The sequence below is a fragment of the Fonsecaea pedrosoi genome, assembly GCF_000835455.1.
Source record: "Fonsecaea pedrosoi CBS 271.37 unplaced genomic scaffold supercont1.2, whole genome shotgun sequence".
NCBI classification, from domain to species: domain Eukaryota; kingdom Fungi; phylum Ascomycota; class Eurotiomycetes; order Chaetothyriales; family Herpotrichiellaceae; genus Fonsecaea; species Fonsecaea pedrosoi.
The window spans coordinates 2,465,090-2,488,308 of record NW_013550614.1 but is presented as its reverse complement, the minus strand read 5'-3'; the positions used below and the strand labels follow the sequence as shown (position 1 = coordinate 2,488,308).

General features: G+C 53.1%; 12 protein-coding genes and 1 non-coding gene across 13 annotated transcripts; 5 read left to right on the top strand and 8 right to left on the bottom strand.

Annotated features, from left to right (window-relative positions):
• Window positions 1–576: 576 nt before the first annotated feature.
• Window positions 577–2,017, bottom strand: Z517_02845 (uncharacterized protein; the record flags this gene model as incomplete). The annotated part of the gene is made up of 3 exons (XM_013431953.1): window positions 577–1,292; window positions 1,356–1,629; window positions 1,694–2,017. 3 exons carry the CDS (start codon window positions 2,015–2,017, stop codon window positions 577–579), a joined length of 1,314 nt encoding a protein of 437 aa, XP_013287407.1.
• A 1,212-nt stretch (window positions 2,018–3,229) lies between these two features.
• Window positions 3,230–4,333, top strand: Z517_02844 (uncharacterized protein; the record flags this gene model as incomplete). The annotated part of the gene is made up of 1 exon (XM_013431952.1): window positions 3,230–4,333. One exon carries the CDS (start codon window positions 3,230–3,232, stop codon window positions 4,331–4,333), a length of 1,104 nt encoding a protein of 367 aa, XP_013287406.1.
• Window positions 4,334–4,976: 643 nt separating this feature from the next.
• On the bottom strand, window positions 4,977–6,616 carry Z517_02843 (uncharacterized protein; the record flags this gene model as incomplete). Its single annotated transcript, XM_013431951.1, has 3 exons — window positions 4,977–6,170; window positions 6,231–6,464; window positions 6,521–6,616. 3 exons carry the CDS (start codon window positions 6,614–6,616, stop codon window positions 4,977–4,979), a joined length of 1,524 nt encoding a protein of 507 aa, XP_013287405.1.
• Window positions 6,617–7,295: 679 nt separating this feature from the next.
• Window positions 7,296–8,499, top strand: Z517_02842 (uncharacterized protein; the record flags this gene model as incomplete). Its single annotated transcript, XM_013431950.1, has 3 exons — window positions 7,296–7,572; window positions 7,671–8,105; window positions 8,192–8,499. 3 exons carry the CDS (start codon window positions 7,296–7,298, stop codon window positions 8,497–8,499), a joined length of 1,020 nt encoding a protein of 339 aa, XP_013287404.1.
• A 402-nt stretch (window positions 8,500–8,901) lies between these two features.
• On the bottom strand, window positions 8,902–9,948 carry Z517_02841 (uncharacterized protein; the record flags this gene model as incomplete). Its single annotated transcript, XM_013431949.1, has 1 exon — window positions 8,902–9,948. The coding sequence occupies one exon, from the start codon at window positions 9,946–9,948 to the stop codon at window positions 8,902–8,904; it is 1,047 nt and encodes a 348-aa protein (XP_013287403.1).
• Window positions 9,949–10,542: 594 nt separating this feature from the next.
• On the top strand, window positions 10,543–10,939 carry Z517_02840 (60S acidic ribosomal protein P2; the record flags this gene model as incomplete). Its single annotated transcript, XM_013431948.1, has 2 exons — window positions 10,543–10,701; window positions 10,754–10,939. 2 exons carry the CDS (start codon window positions 10,543–10,545, stop codon window positions 10,937–10,939), a joined length of 345 nt encoding a protein of 114 aa, XP_013287402.1.
• Window positions 10,940–11,570: 631 nt separating this feature from the next.
• Z517_02839 (40S ribosomal protein S15) lies at window positions 11,571–12,181 on the top strand (the record flags this gene model as incomplete). The annotated part of the gene is made up of 2 exons (XM_013431947.1): window positions 11,571–11,695; window positions 11,815–12,181. 2 exons carry the CDS (start codon window positions 11,571–11,573, stop codon window positions 12,179–12,181), a joined length of 492 nt encoding a protein of 163 aa, XP_013287401.1.
• A 518-nt stretch (window positions 12,182–12,699) lies between these two features.
• On the bottom strand, window positions 12,700–14,382 carry Z517_02838 (uncharacterized protein; the record flags this gene model as incomplete). Its single annotated transcript, XM_013431946.1, has 1 exon — window positions 12,700–14,382. The coding sequence occupies one exon, from the start codon at window positions 14,380–14,382 to the stop codon at window positions 12,700–12,702; it is 1,683 nt and encodes a 560-aa protein (XP_013287400.1).
• A 274-nt stretch (window positions 14,383–14,656) lies between these two features.
• Window positions 14,657–15,664, bottom strand: Z517_02837 (uncharacterized protein; the record flags this gene model as incomplete). The annotated part of the gene is made up of 1 exon (XM_013431945.1): window positions 14,657–15,664. The coding sequence occupies one exon, from the start codon at window positions 15,662–15,664 to the stop codon at window positions 14,657–14,659; it is 1,008 nt and encodes a 335-aa protein (XP_013287399.1).
• Window positions 15,665–16,243: 579 nt separating this feature from the next.
• Window positions 16,244–16,358, top strand: Z517_02836. Its single transcript has one exon. It is a non-coding gene; the product is annotated as a tRNA-Ile (tRNA).
• A 210-nt stretch (window positions 16,359–16,568) lies between these two features.
• Z517_02835 (uncharacterized protein) lies at window positions 16,569–18,335 on the bottom strand (the record flags this gene model as incomplete). The annotated part of the gene is made up of 3 exons (XM_013431944.1): window positions 16,569–17,254; window positions 17,312–17,905; window positions 17,960–18,335. The coding sequence occupies 3 exons, from the start codon at window positions 18,333–18,335 to the stop codon at window positions 16,569–16,571; spliced, it is 1,656 nt and encodes a 551-aa protein (XP_013287398.1).
• An 816-nt stretch (window positions 18,336–19,151) lies between these two features.
• On the bottom strand, window positions 19,152–21,860 carry Z517_02834 (uncharacterized protein; the record flags this gene model as incomplete). The annotated part of the gene is made up of 1 exon (XM_013431943.1): window positions 19,152–21,860. The coding sequence occupies one exon, from the start codon at window positions 21,858–21,860 to the stop codon at window positions 19,152–19,154; it is 2,709 nt and encodes a 902-aa protein (XP_013287397.1).
• Window positions 21,861–22,216: 356 nt separating this feature from the next.
• Window positions 22,217–23,107, bottom strand: Z517_02833 (uncharacterized protein; the record flags this gene model as incomplete). The annotated part of the gene is made up of 1 exon (XM_013431942.1): window positions 22,217–23,107. One exon carries the CDS (start codon window positions 23,105–23,107, stop codon window positions 22,217–22,219), a length of 891 nt encoding a protein of 296 aa, XP_013287396.1.
• Window positions 23,108–23,219: the final 112 nt, after the last annotated feature.

Here is a 23,219-nt window from a genome sequence, read left to right as displayed (position 1 = left end):
GATCGAAGAACCTCGGAGACTCTTTCTTCGCGTCTCGAAAACTGGATCCTTGGCGCATATAAAGTGCGAGTTGGAGAAGAACAAAATGCGAGCGTTGTCCACTTCTCCACCACCAGCTCAGTCCTGTCTGTACGTGTACAAGTACAAGTTGCTGGGAGTCTTAGCCTCGGGCTCGACCGTCTCCACAAACATGCCTCGTCTGCTGGTTGCCACAAGGCGTTTTGCCGGCGGTCAACCCAAAGCGCAATGGTGGATGGCCACAACAGCCAGTACCGGATTCTTCGGTCTGGTTCCGAGAATCGCCGCCCCGCGGCCGGAGCAAGCCACCAAAGGGCATGTGGTCCATCACTGGCCAGACTCAAGGTGAAGGTGGGTTTGTCCGGATCTTCAGATTGCTGTACTCGGTAGAATATGGAGGTTTCATTGCTAACCTGCGACAGAACGAGATACTCCAGCAGCACCCAAGACAACAAGCGCAAGACGAGCCTCACTACAATACCATGTCCCTAAATTGATCGACTGAGTTTTGGCTGCAAGATCACAATAAATATCATATATAGTGTCCTGCTAGTGTTGTTAGAGTTGCTCGTTCACAAACAAGCCTGCCATGCCCATCCCACTCCCCAGACACATACTCGTCAACAAGATCTTCTTCTTTTGCCTTTTGCACTCACTCAAGCCCGTCACAACCTGTCGCACGCCGGTACAGCCAAAGGGATGACCGATGGCGATGGCACCACCTCGAGGATTCATCTTGGTCCAGTCAAGTTTGAGTTGGTCGCGGCAGTAGACCGCCATCGAGGCGAAGGCCTCATTGATCTCGATAACGTCAATGTCCTTGTTCAGTGAGAGATTGTACCGGGCCAGCAATTTGGGAATCGCATAGACAGGTCCAATACCCATGATTCTCGGGGGAACACCCGCCAGTGCTGTTCCCACGTACTTCCCGAGAATAGGTTGTTTGAGCTCGAGCGCTTTCGAGCGCTTCATGAGGAGGACCGCAGCCGCGCCGTCCATAATCTGGCTGGCATTCCCTGCGTGGGTGGTATTGCCATATTCTGGGAATGCCGGCCTGATCTTGCTAATGCCTTCATAAGTGGTGCCGGGCCGGACTTCGTCTTCGGTGGCGGTGACCTCACGACCGTCCTTGCGCACTGTGATGGGAACGATCTCGTCCTTGGTCCAGCCATTCTCTTGTGCGAGGTAAGCTCGCCTGTATGTCTCCGCAGCGTACCTGTCTTGTTGTTCGCGGGTGATGTTGAAGTCTTGAGCCACAAACTCGGAGGTACCACCTGTATACCAGAACGTCAGATCAAATCACAATTGTCAGATCGCCTGGGATGCTGTCTCCTCACCCATGGGTATCATGCAATCTGCCGCCTCGCGACTCGCAGCCAAGATCTCAGCATCAAAAGGCCTACTCAGTCGTTCGTTTCCTTCACTCAGAGTCTCCGCTCCTACGGCAATTCCGATCTCGATGATGCCGTTCTTGATCTCGTTGGCGACGTGTTGCAGCGCCGTCAACCCGGATGAACAGAAGCGGTTGGTACTCGTAGCCGTCGTGGTGTTGGGAAAGCCTGCCCCGAGCGCAGCAGCTCGAATGTAATACGCAGCTTTACCATCGCGGACCTAAAAGTGATCGATATAGGTCAATTGTAGAATTCCCTAATCCATCAACGAATCTTGTCCTTACGTTGCCAAGAATAATGTCATTCACCAAACTCGGATCGAGGTGACTTCTCAATCGGACTTGTTCCAGGAGCTTGAAACACAAGCCATCGAGCCCAACATCCTTGAAGGCACCTTTCCCGGACCTGCACATGGCTGTTCTGATTGCGAGCGTGATGACTATGTCATCCGGATTCTGCTGGGTGCTTAATTCCTCCCATCTCGACATTAGCTTCCTGTTTCCTTTCATCCAAAACTGCGCAAAATTGGGGGTTACATACATGGCATCCACGCCAGTGGGAGCAGAGCTCAGGTGCGGTAGAACCGCCGAGAGACGTTGTGCGGCCATGGTACACGTACGCGTTCACCCGTCGGGGCTGTCTAGGCTTTCCAAGGTGGTTTGTTGATTCGAGAGAAAAGGTGTCGCAAGGAGCAATGTGGCAGTACATCCTCGGCCGTCAGTGTCTTTGCTAACAAGTCTTATAGTCGGCATGACCCGTAAACTACGAGGTACATCATTTGCCATTTTACCGAGGCGGGTCGATGGTAAAGTGGCCACTCCGGCCGTTTTTGGCTCTGGCCCTCGTATTTTATCCCTGGCTCTATTGGGTCCGTGGGAGCGTCTCGTTGTCTCGCAAGTCCGTGGATGACTTCATGCCCGTCCGATCGAGGGATTCCGAGAAGGAGCTAGGCCGATAAGGAGGTACGGAGGGGAGGGTGGGTTGTTAGTGCGAGCGTAACAAATGCTTCGGAGACGATCGTGTTGTTGAGAGAGAAGCCGGGAGATCCTAGGCACGAGATTGGCACTTTGGCGGTTGAGTTTTTGATTGTTGTCCATGAGGTACGGGATGTTCGGTGCTCCGTGTCTGGAACACCTGCTATCTCGAAAGAATGGACTGGACAAGGGAGGGGCGCTGAGGGTAACTGTCTAAGATTTGTGTGAGAGTGAGTGAGAGAGAGAGTGTGTGTGTGGCTAGAGGCCCCCGTTCCCACCTTCCCCTCCTTCCACAGAGGCGCAACCACTCAAACCACCTCGGCACCATCCCCCGCCCATCTCCCCTCGCTGGAGAGCAAAACCTGTGCCCATGCCGAGCGTGTTACCTAACCTTGCTAACTTCTTTCAGTTCTTACCTAGCCCTTGGAGCACACGGGGCCTAACGATTGTGTTTCCCCGAGGAAACCTCATACGTGCCGAATCATCCATTCTCATGAACCAGCAACTCATGCTGGAATAATGGCATGCCTAGGTGGGTGGCACTGGGTAGGTAGATACCTGAGATGGTTGGGGATTGATCCAGTCAAGCATTTTTAGAATCCATCGATGTGCTCGGTCGTGTTTTGGGGCCTTTTCACGATCATTTCGCGTATCACCGTTTCCATCTCGTTATTTTGACAAAGATCTAACGTGTTTGCCCATTCACTCATATTCTCTTGAGCTGACTAGAGTCCTCCTGCGGTTGATTTTGTGGCCTCGCCCCATTCGAAAGTGCTACTGAGCGACCAAGTGACCGTGGCGCCGACAAGGATATCTTGGAAAGAAAAGAAAACACGGCTCACCACCATGAAGGCTTGGGTTCTCGAGTCCTTCAACACACCATATAAACTGCGAACCGATGTCCCTGTGCCGAAGCCTGATGGTCCATACGACGTCCTGATCAAAGTCGACGCCGCAGGCTACTGCCACACGGACGCCGTTGTGGCAGCCGGCCACTTCCCACTTCCGCCAAAACTCCCCATGGTGGGCAGCCATGAAATCGCCGGGACCGTGGTCGAGGCGGACCCGTCAACAGGTCTGAAGCCCGGCGATCGCGTGGGCTCACCTGGTCGCAACTTTCACCCTTGCGGAGAGTGTGACGAGTGTCGCAAGGGGCCAGGACCCGATGGCACTGGCGACCCCGTAGGTTATTCCAACTACTGTCCGGCGGGCAAAAGTAACGGCATCGCCCGGGACGGAGGGTTCCAAGAATACCTGGTCGTGGACGCGAGGCAGGTCGCCAGGTTTCCCGAACAGCTGACCGCAGTAGAGGTAGCGCCCTTGATGTGTGCAGGCATCACCATCTACGAGGCGCTGAAAAAGTGCCAGCTCCAACCGGGGCAGCGGGTGGCCATCATGGGATGTGGTGGCGGCCTGGGCCATCTCGGGCTACAGTTCGCCACCAAGATGGGTTTGAAAGTGATTGGCGTGGACGCCTCCGACGGGCCCCTGGCCATTGCGTCGAGTCTGAACACGGGAGCAGAGATTGTGGACGCGCGGGTCACACCAGCCATGGATATCGTCAAGCGCCTCGGCCAGGAAGACGGTAAGAAGTACCGCGGGGAAATGGGCGTCGACGCGGCCATCATCCTGCCCGAGACCCAGAGAGCTTTCCAGTATGGGGTCGACCTGCTGCGCAACCACGGGACCTGCCTCGTGGTGTCGTTCCCCGAGAAGGGCTTCCACTTCGCCGCGAGCGATGTCATCTTCAGGGACATTCGCATCATCGGCACCCAGCTAGGGACGAGCAAGCGAGTCAAGGAGATGCTGGATTTCGTGGTTGAGCACGGCGTCAAGACGCTGAAAAAGGTCTACGAGTTTGACAGGCTGGACGAGCTCGTCGAGGAATATGAGCGTGGGGGAGGCGGGAAAATGGTCTTGGACCTTTCGTCCTCGAGTGTTTCGAAGTAGGAGTTTCTTCTCCGTCAAAATTTTATCTTGTCTCGAAAGAGGAAACGAGATGTCTGGTACAAGGTGCAGGCAACGGCACACTCACGATCTTGAAGAGAAAGGACGTAGAGAAGAGCGATAGTGTCGAGGTGACTCCCTTCCTTGATTTGATTTTCTCGTTCCTGGCAATCTCAATCTCAGAGGTTAATCGAGACACTAGTATACCACGACTACCGACTCGTCGAGTGTCGAGTGTCGAGGACCACGGGTAACCCTCGACCGTGAACAAAACAAACCCTACAGTGATGAATGAAATGGCCAATGAAATATTGCCTTATTCCTGTTTTTGGTCCGCCTTGTGCTTGTTTGATTGTTTGTTTGCATCTAAGGTACTTGGTAATGCATCGTGGCATTCAAAACTCCGTTGAACTGACACCACTGACATCGTGAGCAAAAAAGGACCAAGGACCAAGGACCATGTATCAAATATCAATGTCACCGCAAAGTTCTAGGAGGAGAAGCATAAGAAGAGGAAACATGCTGCCCCTAATGATAGGATAGGATGCTAGGACTAGAGAAATGATAGCATGGAAACCCCTGAACTGAACTCCGTCGTCGACCCAAAAAGATATTCCAATCCCTGTTTCCTCCTCGCGTTCTAAACTCACTTTGTGTCGCCATTCACCAGCATTGTCGTTGAGGTACTCCTGTTTTCCCAAGCTTTTCGGACTTCCCATTCCGCATCGTAGCCATAGCACCATCGCTGTGTTGTTGGATCGCTCCATTGGTTCGGACTTGATACGAACTGTTTTCCTTCGACTTCGGGTCGCATGGCCTCGTCTCGCGCCCTCTGCAGGGGACCATCGGCAAAGTGCCATAGCTTGCCGTTGATTAGACTGGCCTCCTGCATTTGGCTTGTCCGTTTAATTCGTACAGATTGCCACACCTGCAGAGCTTCAGGCAGTTCCTGAGTGCTGCTGACCAGGTCGATCGCCTCTGCAAGGGCTGCGGCATCTTCAACCGCCATGGCAGCCCCTTCTGACATGTAAGGAACCATGGCATGCGCCGCATCTCCCATGATTGTGAGTTTGTTGGAGGGTGCAACCCATCGGCTGAGCGCTGACCCACTGACGAGTGGCCACTTGAGGGTGGTCCGAATCATGTTGATGATCTTGGTCAGTCGAGGGTCCCAGCCGTCAAAGTGCGCTCGCATGTCGGACAGGATCTTGTCGGCACTTTGCTGGTTCCAATCCGCCGGGTCTGTGCGGTCAGGGTGCGACAGGACCATGTTGAAGGACTTGCCTCCAGCGATGGTGTAGGTCATGACGTGTCTCATATGGCCGATCCACAAGTTCAGCCCTGGCTTTGCCAGCAGCTCGACGAGCTCTGGGTGCACTTTCATCTCCTCCACATCCACCGTCGCTCGGTAAGCCGCGAACCCGGTCCTCAAGGGCGCCTGGTCGTCACCACCCAGCACTTTCATTCGTCCAATTGACTTGACGCCGTCTGAAGAGATGACAAGATCGGCTGAGAACGACTCCCCATGCTCTGTGGTTATTGAAGGTGTATCTTCGTCATAATCAATGACCTTGGAATTGATTCGGACCTCGACACCCAGTTGCAACGCCAATTGATACATGGCATCGTGGAAGTGTGCACGATGCACCACGTAGTAGGGAGCATCAAAGTTGTCCTGGAATTCAGGGACCAGCTTGGTGAGACCAATGACGGCGCCGTTTTCCCACCGCCGGAACTTGATATCCTCTGGCTCAACGATCTTGGACGCCAAAAACGGTTGAAGCCCCCATTTGATAAGCAATCGACTTGAGTTGGATGGTATCTGGATGCCAGCACCGACCTAGAGCACTCGTTCAGCCTCACGCCACAACAAGTTGACATTCAAGAAATACAATCATACCTCACCAAGTTCCGGAGCTTGTTCAAAGACAGTGACCTTGTGGCCCTTTCTAGCAAGACTGATGGCAGCGGCCAGTCCGCCGAGTCCGGCACCAACGATGATGATGTTCAGCCGCACTCGGGAAAAGTCATCGTGGTTGAGTAAGTTGGAAGTTCTCATTGCCTTGGTCCGCTTTTGCTCTTCCTTTTGCAGCTTGACGAGAAAGTCGAGACTCCCCGTCGGGTATGAGGCCACCTATTTCAATGTATCAGACCTCATTACACATCATCCAGCCTTCAGGGAGTACTCACGTCTGGGATTTTGATAAAGTCTTCTTTCACTGGTGTAACCCCATTGACTGGTCTGGTCTCGCCATTGACCATAACACCGGAAGGTATCCCAACCATTTTGACAGGAGTTGATCCGGGTTGGCGCGAGAAGTAGAATCTGGGGGTATAAAAGGAACTTGTCTTTGTTGATCTGATCCCCGGAGACCCAGACCAAGTGCTTTAGTGAACGGAAAGAAATCGTCCAAAGACACTTGGGACTTTGTACAAATGGCGTCCCACTCTAAAGTCGTGTTCGAGCCGATGGGACTCGACTGGAGGCAGCACCTGAGCCACTACCGATGTTAACCCACCGTCCTTTCGTACCGCTGCGCGCGGGAAGCTTAAGTCAACATCTGTATTGTTTGTACCCCGTGGGAATGGCCACTATGGCCACAGTATCCCACAGTGGGTGTGGGAAGGAGATAGGTGGTGGGAGTGTGGTCGGGTGTATATCGGGAAGCCACTGCCGGAATGGCCCCTTGGTACGACAAGGTCCTCCTCCTCACCCAAGTTCTCGCTAAACAAGTTTGTTTGATCGGTGAACGAGGGAACGCATAGTGATTTGATCTCGGCATTTTTGGATGCTGACCTTTTCCTAAATAGCCAGTTAGCCCATGTATATCTTGAACGACCATCGTCGTCAGTAGATCTCGACATCAAAACCATTGCCAGCAAACGTCCATCTGTCGTTCAGCAGATCACCCGCATAACCATTTATACCCCGATATAACCATACAACTACCCGTCTGAAGTTGACATGGCCACTGCAACTGGAACGGTCACAGAGTCTCTTCCTCCGATATGGGGACAAAAGGCAGACCCCAACGAAGAGTTGGTTGAAAATGCTCTCAAGGTCAATACCAAGCCCCTCTGGACACAGATGGCGCGGTTGAACCCTCCAGAGCCGAACCCAAAGTGTGTCCCGTTCATCTGGCGATACGACGAGGTCCGGCCAAGTCTCCTCAGGGCCGGGGAGATAGTCACAGAACAGCAAGCTGAGAGACGGGTGCTGATGCTGGTGAATCCCGCCAGAGGTATGGCGTTCTGTTCTCCCATTACAACGGGGACTTATTGGTCGACAGAAAGAAGGAAAAGATGAAATGCGTATACTGACTTGCCTGGCCTCTCACAGATGCACCTTTCACCACAGACACGCTCTACGCTGGTCTGCAGCTGGTAATGCCCAACGAAACCGCCCGCGCACACCGACACACAGCGTTCGCTATGCGCTTCATCATCGAGGGCCAGGGGGGCTTCACTGCGGTACACGGTAAACGCATCACCATGCAGCGTGGCGACGTTATTCTCACGCCGACCTGGAACTGGCACGACCACGGTAAGGACGGGTCGGGCCCTATGATCTGGCTTGACGGCCTGGATCTGCCAAATTTCGTGCATTTCCCCGTACATTTCGTCGAGCACTTTAACCAGCCGAGATATCCGGCCGAGGATGTGGACTCAAACACGAGTCCGATTGTGTATCCGTGGAAGACGATGCAGAAGAAGCTCGACGAGAAGAAAGGCGACTGGGCTGAAGAGGATTATCTGAAGGACGACGGAAGACCAGGTAAGGGAGAGATTGTTGTCCCTCTGTTTTACATCACCCGAGACCGCAGATAATCCAGCGACTAACATCAATGGGGTGACCAACAGTTTCCAAAATCCTCGGTGGTGCCGCCGAACGTTTGAATGCCGGGTGCACGTCGCCTGCCGTGAGAGAGACTGCATCGTCCGTCTACCACGTCGTCCAGGGCAAGGGATACAGCGAGATCGACGGACAGAAGTTCCACTGGAAGCAGGGCGACACTTTCTGCGTACCCGCCTGGAACAAGTTTCAGCACACCGCTGCCGAAGGGTCAGAGCCAGTGTATTTATACAGGTTTCACGATAAGCCCATGTTGAAGTCACTGGGTTTCTATCGTGTGGAAGGGGTCGATAGTGAGAGTTTGGTGTCTGATTAAATGTGCGGCTGTCCTTGATATGTCGAATGATGAAGAGACTTAACACTGTTGGTTATGTATTGCGCTACAGTATAACTGGACTGTTTGTATCTAATGGCTCACTGATCACGAGTGATGGTCATTAAAGGCATTGCTGGAGGCAGGGTCTTGTATCGGCTCTGCATCACTTTAGAGACGAAACACAGAGGAGCATTCCCGAAAGAGAGGCTGGTTGATGCGAATACTCGCATTCGACACTTGCATAATAACAATATCCATCGAGTACAGAATGCAGTGGGCCACACCATGTGTCTTCCTGGAATGCAAAAACTCCCCAACGCCCATGCTAAGATATCAATATAGCTAGATGACTCCCCATGTCGTGTTCCAAGTCAGATATCACATAGGTTTCTTGTCCCAGCTTCACTTCCTCCTCCCTGCAAGACTCATGAGCTTCCTACGCCGATCCTCTTTCTCTCGCTTCAGTTGGGCTTCTAATGCCAACTCTCGGGCATCTTCCTCCCTTGCGGCCCTGAGCGCCTTCTGCTCCTCTTCGTACACATCAAACGCTCCAGCTTCCATATCAGACGAAACATCAGATGCATAATCTTCTTCGTCCTCTCCATATCCGCCCATATCATCTGAAACGTCTTCTTCGTCGGTGCCCAAGTATTCATCATATTTGGGCCCGCGCTTGGCTGGTGGTTTGGCGCGACCGGTAGCAGTGCCCATGGTGCCTTTGTAAGAGGACGAAGGGGGAGCATGTAATGGCGGTCGAGGGGCCTTGGGGCCTTTGGGATGATCCGTCTTTTTCGCAGGGCTAACGCTTCGAGACTTATCATGCCGTTTACCACCATTCGCCAAACGGCCGCCACTGGATTTCTCCTTTGCACCCTTTGTCTTTTCCTCTTCTTGCCGTCTCCTCTCGGCCAGTTTCGATGGTTTTTCCCGGTTGGTTGCTTGATGCTTTATTAGGCCAACTTGGCTTTGTTGAGATTTCTCCACCTGCGCTTGCTTTGCCCGAGCTATCAACTCTGCATATGAGCCCTTCGTTGGACCTTTGGTTGTTGCTGTAGTCGGAGTGGATGGCGCAGAGCCGGGTTTCGGTGAGGTCAGCTGAGCGTCAACTTTCGGTCTGGGCATAGCGAGGGGTTTTCCAGTGTTTCCATTGGACGGTCTTGGAGCGTTAAGAGGAGGGGCAATAGGACGTTGCCGAATGGTGCTGGTCAAGCCAGGTGTAGGATTCGGCCTGATAAGCTTCTCAGGTGGTTTCGAAGAGCTCTCGTCGGCCTTCCGTTTCGTACCATTCAGAGGCGAGGGGGCCACGGGCAGTCCGGGCCGGGAACCATGCCTGCTGACGTCGAGACTCGGTCGATGCGCGTTCGCACCGAGAGGTCCCGACGGCGGCTTCGGTGGTGCTGGAGACTTTTCGCTACCGATCGAGTTGACAATGTCGCTGAAGAGGCTCATGGTGAAGGGGCAGGGTGACGAGTTTGAAGAAACTCGAAGGCGGTCAAGTCAGAAGATTCAAGGCCCGAATTTTGTGCATGATTATTGTTTCCGCCCGCTCCAGCTGGCGCAATCACCGAGAAGCGTGGTTCATATAGATGTAACAAACAATACCAGATACGAGCTCTTGGAAGAGTGTGGTCGACGAGTGACACGAAGGAGGGAAAGAGGAAAGATCGAGGAATGATGTGGTAGAAATAGGTGAAAGTCGTTCGTCCCCGCCTCCAGGTGGCCACTTCACTTTCCCAGTAACATTCTTTGAACGGCTTGGCGAGACTCGCGACTGGTCCGTATCCGGGACCGGCTGACTTTCCTAATCCAATTTTCCACTTGGAATTTCGCCAGTCGCACAACCCACCACCAGGCAAACAGACGATTTCCCTGCGACTTTTCCACGATCGAACAATCACCAGAACTCGAAGTGCCAGTCTCCGCTCAATTCAGCGGTTAAATCGATTGTCTCTCCTGTTCGCCAACTCCTCTATTCTCGGTAAGTTTGTCTAGGTCTTGGATCCCACTGACGACTAACATTGGGTGGGAAGAAATAAATTCAAAATGAAGCACCTTGCAGCATACCTCCTCCTTGGCCTCGCCGGCAACTCCGACCCCTCTGAAGACGACATCAAGGGCGTTCTCTCCTCTGTCGGGATCGACGCCGACGAGGAACGTCTCTCCAAGTTGCTCGAAGAATTGAAGGGCAAAGATATCAATGAGGTAACATGGGATACTTTTCCAGCAACATGCAGAGTCGCTAACAATACTTCAGTTGATTGCTGAGGGCTCAACCAAACTCGCCTCTGTGCCAACTGGCGGTGCTGGTGGTGCTGCTGCCCCCGCTGCCGGTGGTGCTGCGGCTGGCGGTGCTGCTGCCGCTGAGGAAGAGAAACCAGCTGAGAAGGAAGAGGAGAAGGAAGAGTCTGATGAGGATATGGGCTTCGGTCTGTTCGACTAAAGCGTCAAATCGCAAAAAGACCATGGGAATTGATTATGTACGATCTACGACCAAACTCCCGGGAATGCGTGGTCGAGGAGGATGGCAACGGCCCCTACAGACAGTACTGTTGTACCGTCATTGGGTGCACAGCCTATTCGCACATGGGCAAGTCAAGCAATTCCACATCGGCAAACAACGCGAAATGGGCAGTCGCTGCCTCGTATCTTTGACTTGTTTCCCCGCCAGACGTAGAATGAGGCAAGATTCGACGCAATCAATTGATCCAACATGATTCAAACGTGTATCTCCTGCTCTTAAAAGCCCACTAAACCATCAACATTGTGTACTTTGACAGTGCTCTACGACGAATGAGTAAACCGTGTGGATCGCAAGCCTCGCCTACGCTGCGGAATTTATGCCAAGAGTTTTGGTCACGTGGTGCACACTGCCCTAAATTTTCGCCGGAAACATCCAACTCCACATCCCTCGAAGCCCTTGACTGCAATTGTCTCTGTAATATCACTGCCCACCGCAACCATCTCTCCTCGCTTTTCGACAGTCTCATCGAAAAGCGAACGCGCAGTGGCCCTTTGACCGCAATCATGGCCGACACCGAATACGTACGTTTTCGCTCCATCATCGCCCGCCGATGATCCAGGTAGTTGATGGGTTTTCTAATCGATTTTCGATTGAACAGAATGCCGAAGAGGCCGCCGAGCTCAAGAAGAAGAGAACGTTCAGAAAGTTCTCGTACAGAGGCATCGATCTCGACCAGTACGTTTTTTTTCCCTTGGACACATCCTTCCGCGTCCCTCATCAAGAGCAAGAGAGGGGGAAGACAACACGATGACACACAACTGGAAGACTAACGAACTCGCTCTTCTCATTTACAGACTGCTTGACATCCCTTCGAACGAGCTCCTCACAATCCTCCATGCCCGCGCCCGCCGCCGATTCAACCGCGGCCTGAAGCGCCGCCCGATGGGCCTGATCAAGAAACTGCGCAAGGCCAAGCAGAACGCCAAACCCAACGAGAAGCCCGACCTGGTCAAGACCCATCTGCGGGACATGATCATCGTGCCCGAGATGATTGGCAGCGTCATCGGCATCTACAGCGGCAAGGAGTTCAACCAGGTGGAAATCAAGCCCGAGATGGTCGGCCACTACCTGGGCGAGTTCTCGATCAGTTACAAGCCCGTCAAGCACGGTCGACCCGGTATCGGTGCCACACACTCTTCGCGGTTCATCCCCTTGAAGTAGACAATCAAACGGTATTGGCTTGCACGAGCGAGAGAGAGGGAGAAAATCATGGCTGCGGGAGGTCGTTGCTACGTGGAGCATGTTTTTCTTCGCACGCCGGAAACGTTGGGGAGTCGTGATGGATTTGTCTTCATCCGAATTGCAATGGGATCACGGTAGACAGGGACGCTGACGGGGAGAATTGCGAGGATGAAAGTGTGGCTCGGAAACATAACATACTCTTTGCATGAAATGACCCACTAGTCAGAAAGCTGCAACAAAATGAAAAGGGAACGGCTTCTTGACATGAACCCCTCCGAAGAGGAGAGTGACGCCGTACCGTATTAGAAACCAGGATCTAAACCATGCTCTCTCTCTCCTCCACAAACACACAGTGTCATCATGTTTTTTTTCGCTCAGCAGTGTCTGACAAAACGGGATACCCTCCTAAACGCCATCGCCATGTGAATATCAAGCAGATACAGTATATCTCAATAGTGGTACAATCTGTCGTGGCCCACACCCGATTGCCCCGGTCGTCACGATGAGTTTTCGTGCTCTTTCGGACCATCGTCATCTTCCATCGTAGAAGTAGCACTAGCCGCGATCTCCTCGCTCGACTCGCTCTGCTGCTGCTTGGACTGCACTTCGTTCGTGCCCTGTATCTCTGGGTCATGCTCAATCAAATGTTCAATCTCACGGTGCCGCCGGTGAGCGCGATTCGTCTCCTCCCCGTCCTCGTCTTCCTCTTCCTCTTCTTCTCCTTCGTCCTCCCCCCCATCGTTCTCTTCTTTGTCCACTTGCCCCTCGCCATCGGAAGCCGGGGTGGCGTCAACAGCGGCTGAGTCGACCGCGTGAGGTAGCTCCGAAGCATCCTCATCCCGCCGAGCATCCCTCGAGGACCCAGACAGGTTCAACAGCCCGTTCAACTCCCTCTCGACCTCGCTGACGCCGTTCATGGGCTGCAAAATCTCGCTGTTAGCTCTTTGCAGGATATTTTCCCTGCTCAGCGGGGTGCCGCGCTCGGCGACGACGATGGCTTCCCTGTGCCGCCTTCTCAAGTGCTCCTCTTCTTGACTCCGCTCAGCCGACCGTAGTCGCGCGGCAGCCCTCGTAGTCGTCGGACGTGAAGGCTCGTCCCAAAGCGTGGTGATGTTGTCGTGGTGGCCCACAGACCCGTTTCCGGGAGGAGCCAGCCCTGCGGTGTCCTCGCCATTGACCATTCTCACGTCGTTGTCCTCGTTGGCATCTTCGTCCTCGTCTTGCCAGTCGCGATCGCGATCGCGATCTCGATCTCCCGCGCCCTGATTCCACCACAGGCCCCGGTCGGGCCCGCTCGTAAAGATGTCCTCTCTATAACTGCTCGCGGTCAACCCAGCCTCGCGCATCTGTCTCCTCGCGGGAGGATACTGCATGACCACCAGGATCACGTCCCCCATGAGAAAATCATCGGACAGCCAGGTATTACGGTCGAATAACCTGGTCACGTCGTATCGGCGGAAGTTGAGTTCGGAGTTTTCCGGTGAAGAGCACGGGAAGGGATAATTTGCCAGCCATTTGGTGACCAGCCCTGCATCCAAGGCGGCGTCCATGACGGCCGTGTACTTGGTGTCCCGCCGCGAGAGGCTGTGGACCACAACGGTGAAGATCTCGAGCAGTTGCGCCTCGTGCGCCGGGCGGTCCAGGGGACGGATGGGCGACGGGGGCGGCATCTTCTCGACCCACTGCTTAGTGTGCCAGTCGAGGGGCACCTCTTTGCCAGGGACTTTATGCTGAGGCAGCACGTTGATCAGGCCCAGAACGATGGCTCTCACGGTCTTGGGGTCCCTGAAGTGGCTGCAGATCGTGTCGCTGAGCGCCGGGTGCGTGAGCAACATGTGCAGCGCATGGAGGGCGTTCTCGCGACGGGCTTCGTCCGCGCTGGCCAGGTCGCGCAGCAATAGATGCCTGGTGCGCGACCGAACCGTGCGACTCGCGACGATCTTAATAGCCGACGTGCGGAGGTCGTAGCTGTACCCGTCTGCCAGGGTGCGCAGCGTCTCGAGCTTGAGCGAGTTCTCAGAATCCTTTTGAAGACGCTTGGCCGGCGGTGGGGGATCTGGCGGTGGCGCCCTCGCCGCGTCTTTGACTCTGCTGAGAAGGACGGGAACTGTCGTGCACGCCGTTCCCAAACTTATGACGAGGATAGTCAGCAGGAAGCGATTCGAGCTGAAAAAAGACATGGCTAGTGATGCATCGAGTACGATGGGAGGGGAGGAAAAGAAGTATTTTTGGGACAAGGGTTCGAGGAGGCAAGGCGAGGCTGAAGTCCCTCGACCGGTTCATGTTCGGCGAATTATCAAGATTGACAAGTCGTGACAGTCTGCGCTCATATGATAATAACATAATACAGAGATACGGCAAACAAACGGAGCGTAGGTCGTGTCTTTACCCGACTGATCAATAGATTGATTGATTCCTTTTAGATTCTACTACAGATCAACACCACTCCCAACCTCAGTCGTGATCCTCCTCCGTCGTGCCGGGGCACCCTTCCATCTTCTCGTCCGGATACCTGTATTTGCACCAGAAACAATAATGCCATCTCTCTCGCAGATATTCCACGAGCTTTGACACCTTCTCCGATACTTCGAGGGTCTCAAACTCGTTGAGCTCTTCGTCTTCCTCGTCGAGATCGACGTCGACCTCTTCCAATTCCGTTTTCTTCCCCATTGCCATTTGATCCTCCTTTTCTTCGTCGGGGTCGATGTAGTCGGGCCGTCTCGACAGAGACTGGTGGAGGTCATACCTCATCCGTCGATCACGCTCGTTGATGGCTCTCTGCTTGACGAGGCCGCGCCACAAGACATTGACGGCCTTCAGCGGCTTTGACCTTCTGGGCCTCCGTGCAGGATCAGGCTTGCCGTCGACCGACTGTTCTAGATCGTCCTCCTCGTCCAGTCTCTCGCAGACCTTCATGGCCGCCCAGACTTGACCCTCCATCTTCTTCTCCTCGCGTTCCTTTTGCTGCCGTTCGCGGAACTCGCCCGCCTCGACCTTCCTCTTTTTATCTGCCTCCTGCCGCGCCTCGACCTCCTCTCTAAACTTGCGCTTCTTCTCCGCGTCGGCGCCGATTCCGGAACGTGACTCGCGCATTTCCAGCCCGATCGGCTCGAGAAGACGATCGTCCTTCCCGCCGCCACTGCCGTCCGCAGTCGTCGTCCGCGGTGCCGCGCCCAGGGCGGTCCCAGGCTTATATCCCAGCGCGGCCATCATCTTGAACCCCCTGTTGCTCGTGTCGAGGGTCGTCGTGTTCAGCGCCTCCTCCCGCTTCTTGCGCTCCTCCTGCGCCAGCTCCGCCTTGGACTTGGGCCGGCCTTTGATCTCGGCCTCTCGCGCGAGCCGCTTCTTGCGCTGCGTCAGGGTTTCGTTCTTCGTCGTCGCGGACGACGCCGTATCCTCAAAGGTCATGTTCATGTAGTCGTCCTCGTCGGCACTCGTGCCAGCATCGGGTTGAGAGCCCATTTTTCGCGAAGAATAGAGAGGTGAGGGAGATATGTAAAGTAACGCGACTTTTGAGGTAGGTAGCAGAGCAGTCGCAAAGCAGATCTGCGCAAAGTCAATGATCCTACGCGAACCCAAAAAAAAGAATGGATCTGTCGCAGCGAGTCTCTGGAAATTTGTGCACGGCAGAGAGAGGCGCAAGAACCCTACCGAGAGGAGGAACACACAAAGAGGCAGAACATAAAAGACTTTGCCTTAGTGCTTCTTACCGTTAGAGAGAGAGAAAGAAAGTCCTGAGTCGGTCATTAATTGAGGATACCAATCTGCAGTCGCAGGTACATGTGACGGCGAGAGATCTACTTTGCTCGTAGCGAGGCAAGGTTAGGCTGGGAGGGCCAAAAATATACCCCCACCAATTAGCTAATCACGTGCCTTCAAATACAAGTATATATACCAAACCCCCGCAAAAGTGGTCTTGAAACTGTCCCGAAAATGACCTCACTTTCAGGGTACGCTTTTCCAAAATATTTATGATGTGAGTTTCTCTCAACCACACGTGTCGGTCACAGAGTTGGCGCAGTAACGCTGACTTTCCTACTATAGCCTGTGACGCAGTGGTTAGCGTGTCGTTCTTATATTGTATGCCCCTGGTGGCATCCGGTATGACTTCTTTCGAGGAATGCGAAAGTCGCGAGTTCAAGTCTCGCCAGGATCAATTCTTTTTGTTCCATTGTCCGACCTCATCTTTATTTTTCAAAACATTTCTATTTTTACAGTGTGCTGAAATTATAATGGCAAAAAAAGAATGGATGATGGAGTAAAATCAAGCAAAAATGTATTCATCTACTTTCAAAAGAGTATATACCTCTATCGAGATCTAATATACTAACCACGTACGACCATGATCCAGTCTTTCCAAGCCCAGTCAACCCAGATTCCTTTTGGCCTTCATGCCTTTCCATCTCATAATCCAACAGCAAATTGGAAACAGGACTGTCCCAATACCAACCCACGCAGCCAAAACACCAAAGTTCAACCCAAGTCGATCGCGGGTGTCAAACAACAGCGTCCGACTCGCATATACGACCTGCCTCAATGGCCATGCATATCCCCATTTGAAGAACCCCGGTGCCAATTCCAATGCGTAAAACCCTGTTGATACATTGGTGATGACCCAGAATATCAGCCACAGAGCTGTCCACGGTTGACCAACTACCATTGCAACGTTCTCGCAAGCCAGACCCAAAGCAGACATGCCTAACCAATTCAACATCCAATAAACGGCGAAAGTGGCGTGGCCAAAATGATTTGCGTTATTCGCCACGTCGGTCTGGAGCCAGTCGCTGTGACCATGTGGCGGCCTCCGTGAAAACGGGATTTGAAATGCCAGGCTCACAAGGCTGTAGCAGAACGAGAGGAGGAAGTAGGCTATGATTGTAGAGATGTAGCGCCAGATGATCAAATGAGTGAACTTCAGCGGTGGATGGGGATTGGAGGGATCCTGCTGAACAAATCTCATGTGCATCGGCACGAAGAAGCCGAAGGAGAAGAAGGCTATGATGATGAGGTAAATGAGGCCAATGCTGACAGCGGGAATTGCCGTTGGAGGATCTGGATAGAACGTCAGTGATCACGACGGACGAGGATTCCACAAGGCTCTGTACTCACCGAAAGGTCGCAAGTTGAATATACTGAAGCCAATTCCAGGAGATAAAGCTTGGGGGGCATTGCTGTAGACGCTCTGTGCGAGAGTGTCGTTTGTGAGCACAGACCGTGTCCACTCGCGACCAAAAGCAAAGCTGATATCCGATGCAAGTCGAACCAGCACGGGGGTAATGTACTGGTTGTAGGATTCGATATCTCTAGCTTGGTTGACCACAATCTGTCCTGCACCAAAAGGGTCGTAGGACACGTTTCCACTTTCCACCGCGAGTCGCAAGAGCGCCGTAGCATTGCTGTTAACGATAATCGCTCCCCAGTATTTCTCTTCATGGACCGCCAAACGGACTGCGACAGGGTCGTGCCTGAATGTGATAGGGTCTAGGAACTCGTAGCCCAGCGGATATCTCTGAGAGGCACGCTCGTGGATGATGGCAGCTTGAACAAAACGTCCGACAATCGGCTCGACGGTCTCGTATGGAGGTGAAGTTGCGTCAAAGTCAACCACGGCGATGGTGGCAGAGCGGAGGTTCTCGCGTACTCTGAACAGGACTCCCCAGTATATGGAAAGGACTCCAAGTACAAAAACGCAAAGTAGGGCGACTGGTTCAAGTCAGCAAGGGGGCAGGTAAAATTACGTGCTGGAGAGACACCCACGTGTCCATGAATACTTCAGGAACACAGCACTTCGAACCTGAGAAAGAGAAGGATTGAAGAAGCCGACAGCATCGGGAGCGTGAAGACTGTACGTCTCCTCTAGATCTTTTGAATCATGGCCATTTCCCTGTTCTTTCTCGGCCAGCGTGCTGCTAGACTGCTCCGTCCTATCAATGCTCCTGTTGAGACTGGGAAATCTCCGGACGGTGGTGCAATGAAGAGCATAATCCGGACAGAGGCTGTTGTTGGCGTCTGTGGTTTCGTGGTATGCCTGGTACTGCACAGAGGCATCGTCAATGTCTCCCGAGCTTGACTCTGTGAGTTGCTCTGGCTGTTTCCCCTGACGCCCACCGTCTTGCCACATTGCACTCCTCATGGCTTCCTCACTGCAACAAAGACTCAGAAATCAGGGGATGAACTGTCGATTTTGTCGGCCACAACGGAGGAATATGCCAGAAATATGAGGAAAGAACCATCTGCGACTCTCATGATGGCCGAATGTCCGCGCTTTCATTGATTCTCCCCAGCCCTGATTCACGTCGAGAAAAGTCCGTAGGCCGACTTTCTTGGTGTTGTCATGGCTTTCTCTTGCAAAGTTTCACTCCATAAATAGGAAAAGGGTCTGGCTCTCGAGTCCGAGCGTCAATCCATTTCTTGATGCTATGCTAGTTAGAAGTTCCCTTGATGCCGCCTCTTGCGTGCTGCTTAGTATGACGATCCATACCTCTCGATGGATTTTTAGCACGAAGTATTGATTGTTGTGTTTTGATAGCCACGAAAATAGCGTAGACGTTGTCTGGAAACTGCGGAGAGAGACCGGACATGCGCATCTGAAACGGCGTGTCGGCATAACAACGTTTGACGATCCAGTGGGAGCCATACGGATGCTTGGTTTGTCCAGGGACTGTGAAACTCTTTTCTAAGGCCAACGGCTGAAGGAGTCGGAAAGACTTCCATGACTACCGGTAGACTCCGCAGCAAGGTTGATACCAAGCAGCCGATCCAAGTTCCAATATAAAGCTTAGCGGGGTTGTAAGCAGTAGTATTGTAGGAGTCGCCTTCGATCTAGTTGTGGACGGCATTCAAACACGCCGATAAAAGGCAAACAAGCCCTTCAGGCCATCGCACATTTCAAAACAAAGCGTGAGGCGGCATGTGATAGCGACACCCTGATCTTCCCGCTCCGGCTTCCTTAGAATTTCCCCTTTCTCTTCCTCCTCTCCCTCTCATAAGCTTTTGCTTCATGGCCCTCCTCTCCCTGAATCTCTGCTACCAACCTCTTGTACTTCTTTTCATACTCCTCATCTCTCTTCTTCTTCTCCTGTAACTGCTGTCTTGCAATAAAGTTGGCATCCTTCCGCAATTCTCTCATCGCTCCCTTCCTCTCTTTCTTATGCTCGGCCTTCAACTTGGAGAGCTCGGCTCGTTGGCGGTCTGGATCATAGTGTCGGTCGGGGTTGTAATTCTCGATGAAGGCAGGTAGGGAGGTTTTAATAGCGAGTGGGCGGTGGTTATGTAAGAGAAGGGGGAGGCGTGATGTGACCGAAGCAGACTGAAGGGCGAGGAGGGCGGAGAGAGTGTTGTTGTCTAGCGTGAGAGTTTGTGGCGGCAGCATTTTGTGTTGATGAGATAAGTGGGTAAGGGCGTGGACGAAAGGCTGAACAATTTCAGGGAAGGCGGACTTGTGACTCCAAAGGGAGGCGGCTTGCATTGTCAGACGAATAAAGGTATTCAGCAGAGCGATGCCGTGTAAAGGTCCATCTTCCTCACTTCGATTCATAATGCAATCCTTGAACGAGAGCTTCTCTGAAACAGTTGCTGATGTCGATCTTACGCGCAGTGGTGTTGTAGGGAGCCTAATAGGAACGTGCAACGGAACACCGTCTTGGTCGTGGTCTCGTAGCGGCGTTGGTGAAAGAGTGGCCAGAGCATTGGTAGCATAAGTGACCACTTCGGGAACATATCGTTTTGCAAGCTGCTGGTACCGAAGGGCAAGTGAACAGCAGTAAGCCCCAACGCTGAGGTCCCGGAGAGATTGTATCGAGCTCTGCCCGAGGTACCGACCAATGGTGAGAGTGGCGGGTGTAACTACTGAGTGAAAATGATCGGAGGTTGGAAATATAGTCGAGACACCTGTGAGAATGACCAGATCCCCAGCAGACAGCTGGAGCGGTCGTTCATCATTGATCTCTTGGAGATGTCTGCGGAAGGCGGCGGCCACAGCTTCCGATGACGACTTTGCCATCGAGTGTAAGTGTCGAAGGAGGCTCTCAAGAACAGAAAAAGGAACATCAGGTTCTGTGTTCGCAAGAAACGCAACATGCTGGGTCAGCACACCAGCGAACGTGTCGAGTTTTTCTTGATTGCCTTCGGCGAGACCTTTGTGGTAGAGGGCGCGTATTCTTTGCACGATCGTGGGCAAGTCGGCGACTTTAGAGTCCTTGACCACTTCCAAGAATGCTTCGTGCGACTGAGGACACGGAAAAGTGTAAGCTAGATTGGTGCTGGTTGAGGCTTTGGCCATCGTTTTTGGCGTGCTCTGGGCTTCCTGCGGTAAGACCAGCCCGTTGATAAAATCATCATCACCATCATCCTCAACATCGCTTTCGGACTCGGATTCCTCAGAACCTTGTTCGCTTGCCATGTCAGGATCCGAGTCTGAAGCAACTAGGTCGTCATCAAGCAGGAATTCGTCCTCGTCTTCAACATCCAGTTCCTTCCGAGGGACAGCATCGAAATCAGGGGCAGACAGACCGAATGCTTCGGCGTCGTCGACTTCATCATCTTCATCTGGCCCTGGTTCCTCTTCCTCCTCGTCTTCTGAGCTTTCTGCCTCGCCCTTCATTCTGCGAATTCTCTTGCGCTCGAGCTCTTCAAGTCGAGCGGCCTCCTCGGCAGCTCTCTCTTCGTCGGTTTTGGTCCGTACACTCGGTTTGGAGCGTGCTTCCAGCTTCAATTGTCGAAGGTTGGACTCGTACTCCTTTTCTGCCTCTTCCCTGCTCTTCCCGGCAAGCATTGCAGCGCGAGAGGGATCCATGTGCGGCTCTGAGTTAGGGACCGGTGGTGGTGGATTTTCCTTTTCTGGCGCCTTCTGCCCTCGAAGCGCCTCGTAGAACTCAGCCATGCCTTTGTCCAGCTCCATTCGAAGGTCATCGTCGTCTGCCTTTGCAGCTTGCCGCTCGGCCTTGTACATTTTGGATTTTGCAATAATCTCTTTCATCACCTCATTCTTCGTCTTCTTTCTCTGGGGTAGATCTTGATCGTCCTCCTCGTCGGAATCGACGTCTTCGTTTTCGGCTAGTCGCAGCTTCTTCCGAGGCCGGTCGTCCTGGTCAAAATCTCTGTCTGGGTTATCCAAGCCTTCCACCTCGTCTTCATTAAAGTCATCTCCGGCATTACCCTCGAAGTCGAGCGATCTTCCACCATGCGTGAGCGTCATCTCCTCCTCGCTGTCGTCCTCAAGGTTGAACATGGAAGTCTTCTTCATCTTGCGCTCGTTCTGACGGGCGAACCGCTCAGCCGCTCGTTCCTCTGGCGTCATCGTGGGGTCATTCTCTCCGAACCGACGGTCGAGCAGCCCGCCCACCTTATTGCGGCTTTGCATCTCTTTCAGTAACGTCTCTCGCCGGCGCTCTTCGCCCAAGCCACGAGTGACACCTGGCCGACCAACTGTGGGTTTGGTATTCTTGCCATTGACAAATTCATACTTGGCCTTTCGAGCAGGCGCCTTGACCTCGAAGGGGTTGAATCGTTCGCGAATGCCCTCGAGTGCGGCATTGCGCTGCGCCCGCTTCTGCGCATCTTTGGAGGTCAGCTTTCGCTGTTTCTTGGATTTCTGGGGCCCCAGGACGCCGCTCTCATGCAGCGACGCCTTGAGCTGCTTGAGCTGCGACGGCGGCATTTTCGACTTTGTCGGGAGAAATTGCCGCACTGCGGTGCTGGAGATCATCAAGTCGCCGCAGTCAAAAAAGTTTCGACATTTCAATCACGGGGAAAGTGTGCCGAGAGACAAGGCTGAACCTTCCGTTTTCGGGCATTTCTCCCTCTTCGCTTGTACATGTGGAAGGTGAATTGTGCCGAAATCATACATTTTGTCTATGTTGCCTCTATCATCGACCATGTGATTGATGGCTAGTCCCATGCGTGAGCCTTGGATTTACTTTCTTTCTTCCACCAATGCTCTACCCATGAACACACAGAGCCTACTCACGACTGAGTGAATAGGCTATCATGGTGATCGCCGCGTCCGTGCTCTAACTATTTCGTCTTCTCTGCCCTCGAATCACGATAGGAGTTCTCGACGATGTCCAATCCCGTCATCTTCTTGAGCGTTGAGTCGAGCATCCCCACCGGCAGGAAGGACGACAGCCACATTTGGAACGCATTTCCTCCGCGCCATACATGCACGGGAGGACTTTTCTTGGACAAATCTTGAACGACTTTCGCGGCCCACTCATCCGCTGGCATTTGAGGGACGTTGATGTCTGACCGCATGAATTTCTCGATCTTTTCTCTCCCAGGCAGATAGAGCGAGTCCTCGGGGAGTCTCAAAATTCCTTCTGCAGAGTCCCCTGACGACGATGCATTGGCGAAAAAGTTCGACTTCACCATGCCAGTCTTCAGATCGACGACTTTGATGTTGAAGGGTTGCAGCTCCTGTCGGAGCACACCAGAAAAGGATGCAAGGGCTGCCTTGGTGCCGCTGTAGGGCCCTTGAAGAGGTACGGGCATGACACTTGCACATGAAGTGTTGTTCACCAGCAGGGCGCCGTCCCTGGCATTCCGTAGTAGAGGGAAGAACAGTTGCGTAACACGGACAACAGATATAGTATTCAATTCGAACAGCTGCGAGAGTGCAGGTATCGAGGCGTCCATTAGCGGTGTGCTATAGCCTTGTCCCGCATTATTGACTAGTACGTCGAGGGAGTTGTCCGTCATTTTGGAAGTGGCCTCGACTGCTGCTTTGATCGAATCCTCTGAAATCACATCAAGCTGTAGTGTGTCAATGCCCATGGCCTCAAGAGAGGCCATTTTGGCAGTGTTTCTGGCCGTCGCGATGACACGATCGCCATTTTTGTGGAAGGCAACAGCAATGGCAGCTCCAAGGCCACCATCAGAACAGCCCGTGATGAGAACATTACGAGGCATCCTTGACACCATTTTAGTCGGTACTTTGTAAATGTCCAGAAGTTGACTGAATCATCTAGGAGAGGAGTTTGTTTACACATCAACGCAGGCTGCAGGGAGATTTGATCCCGCC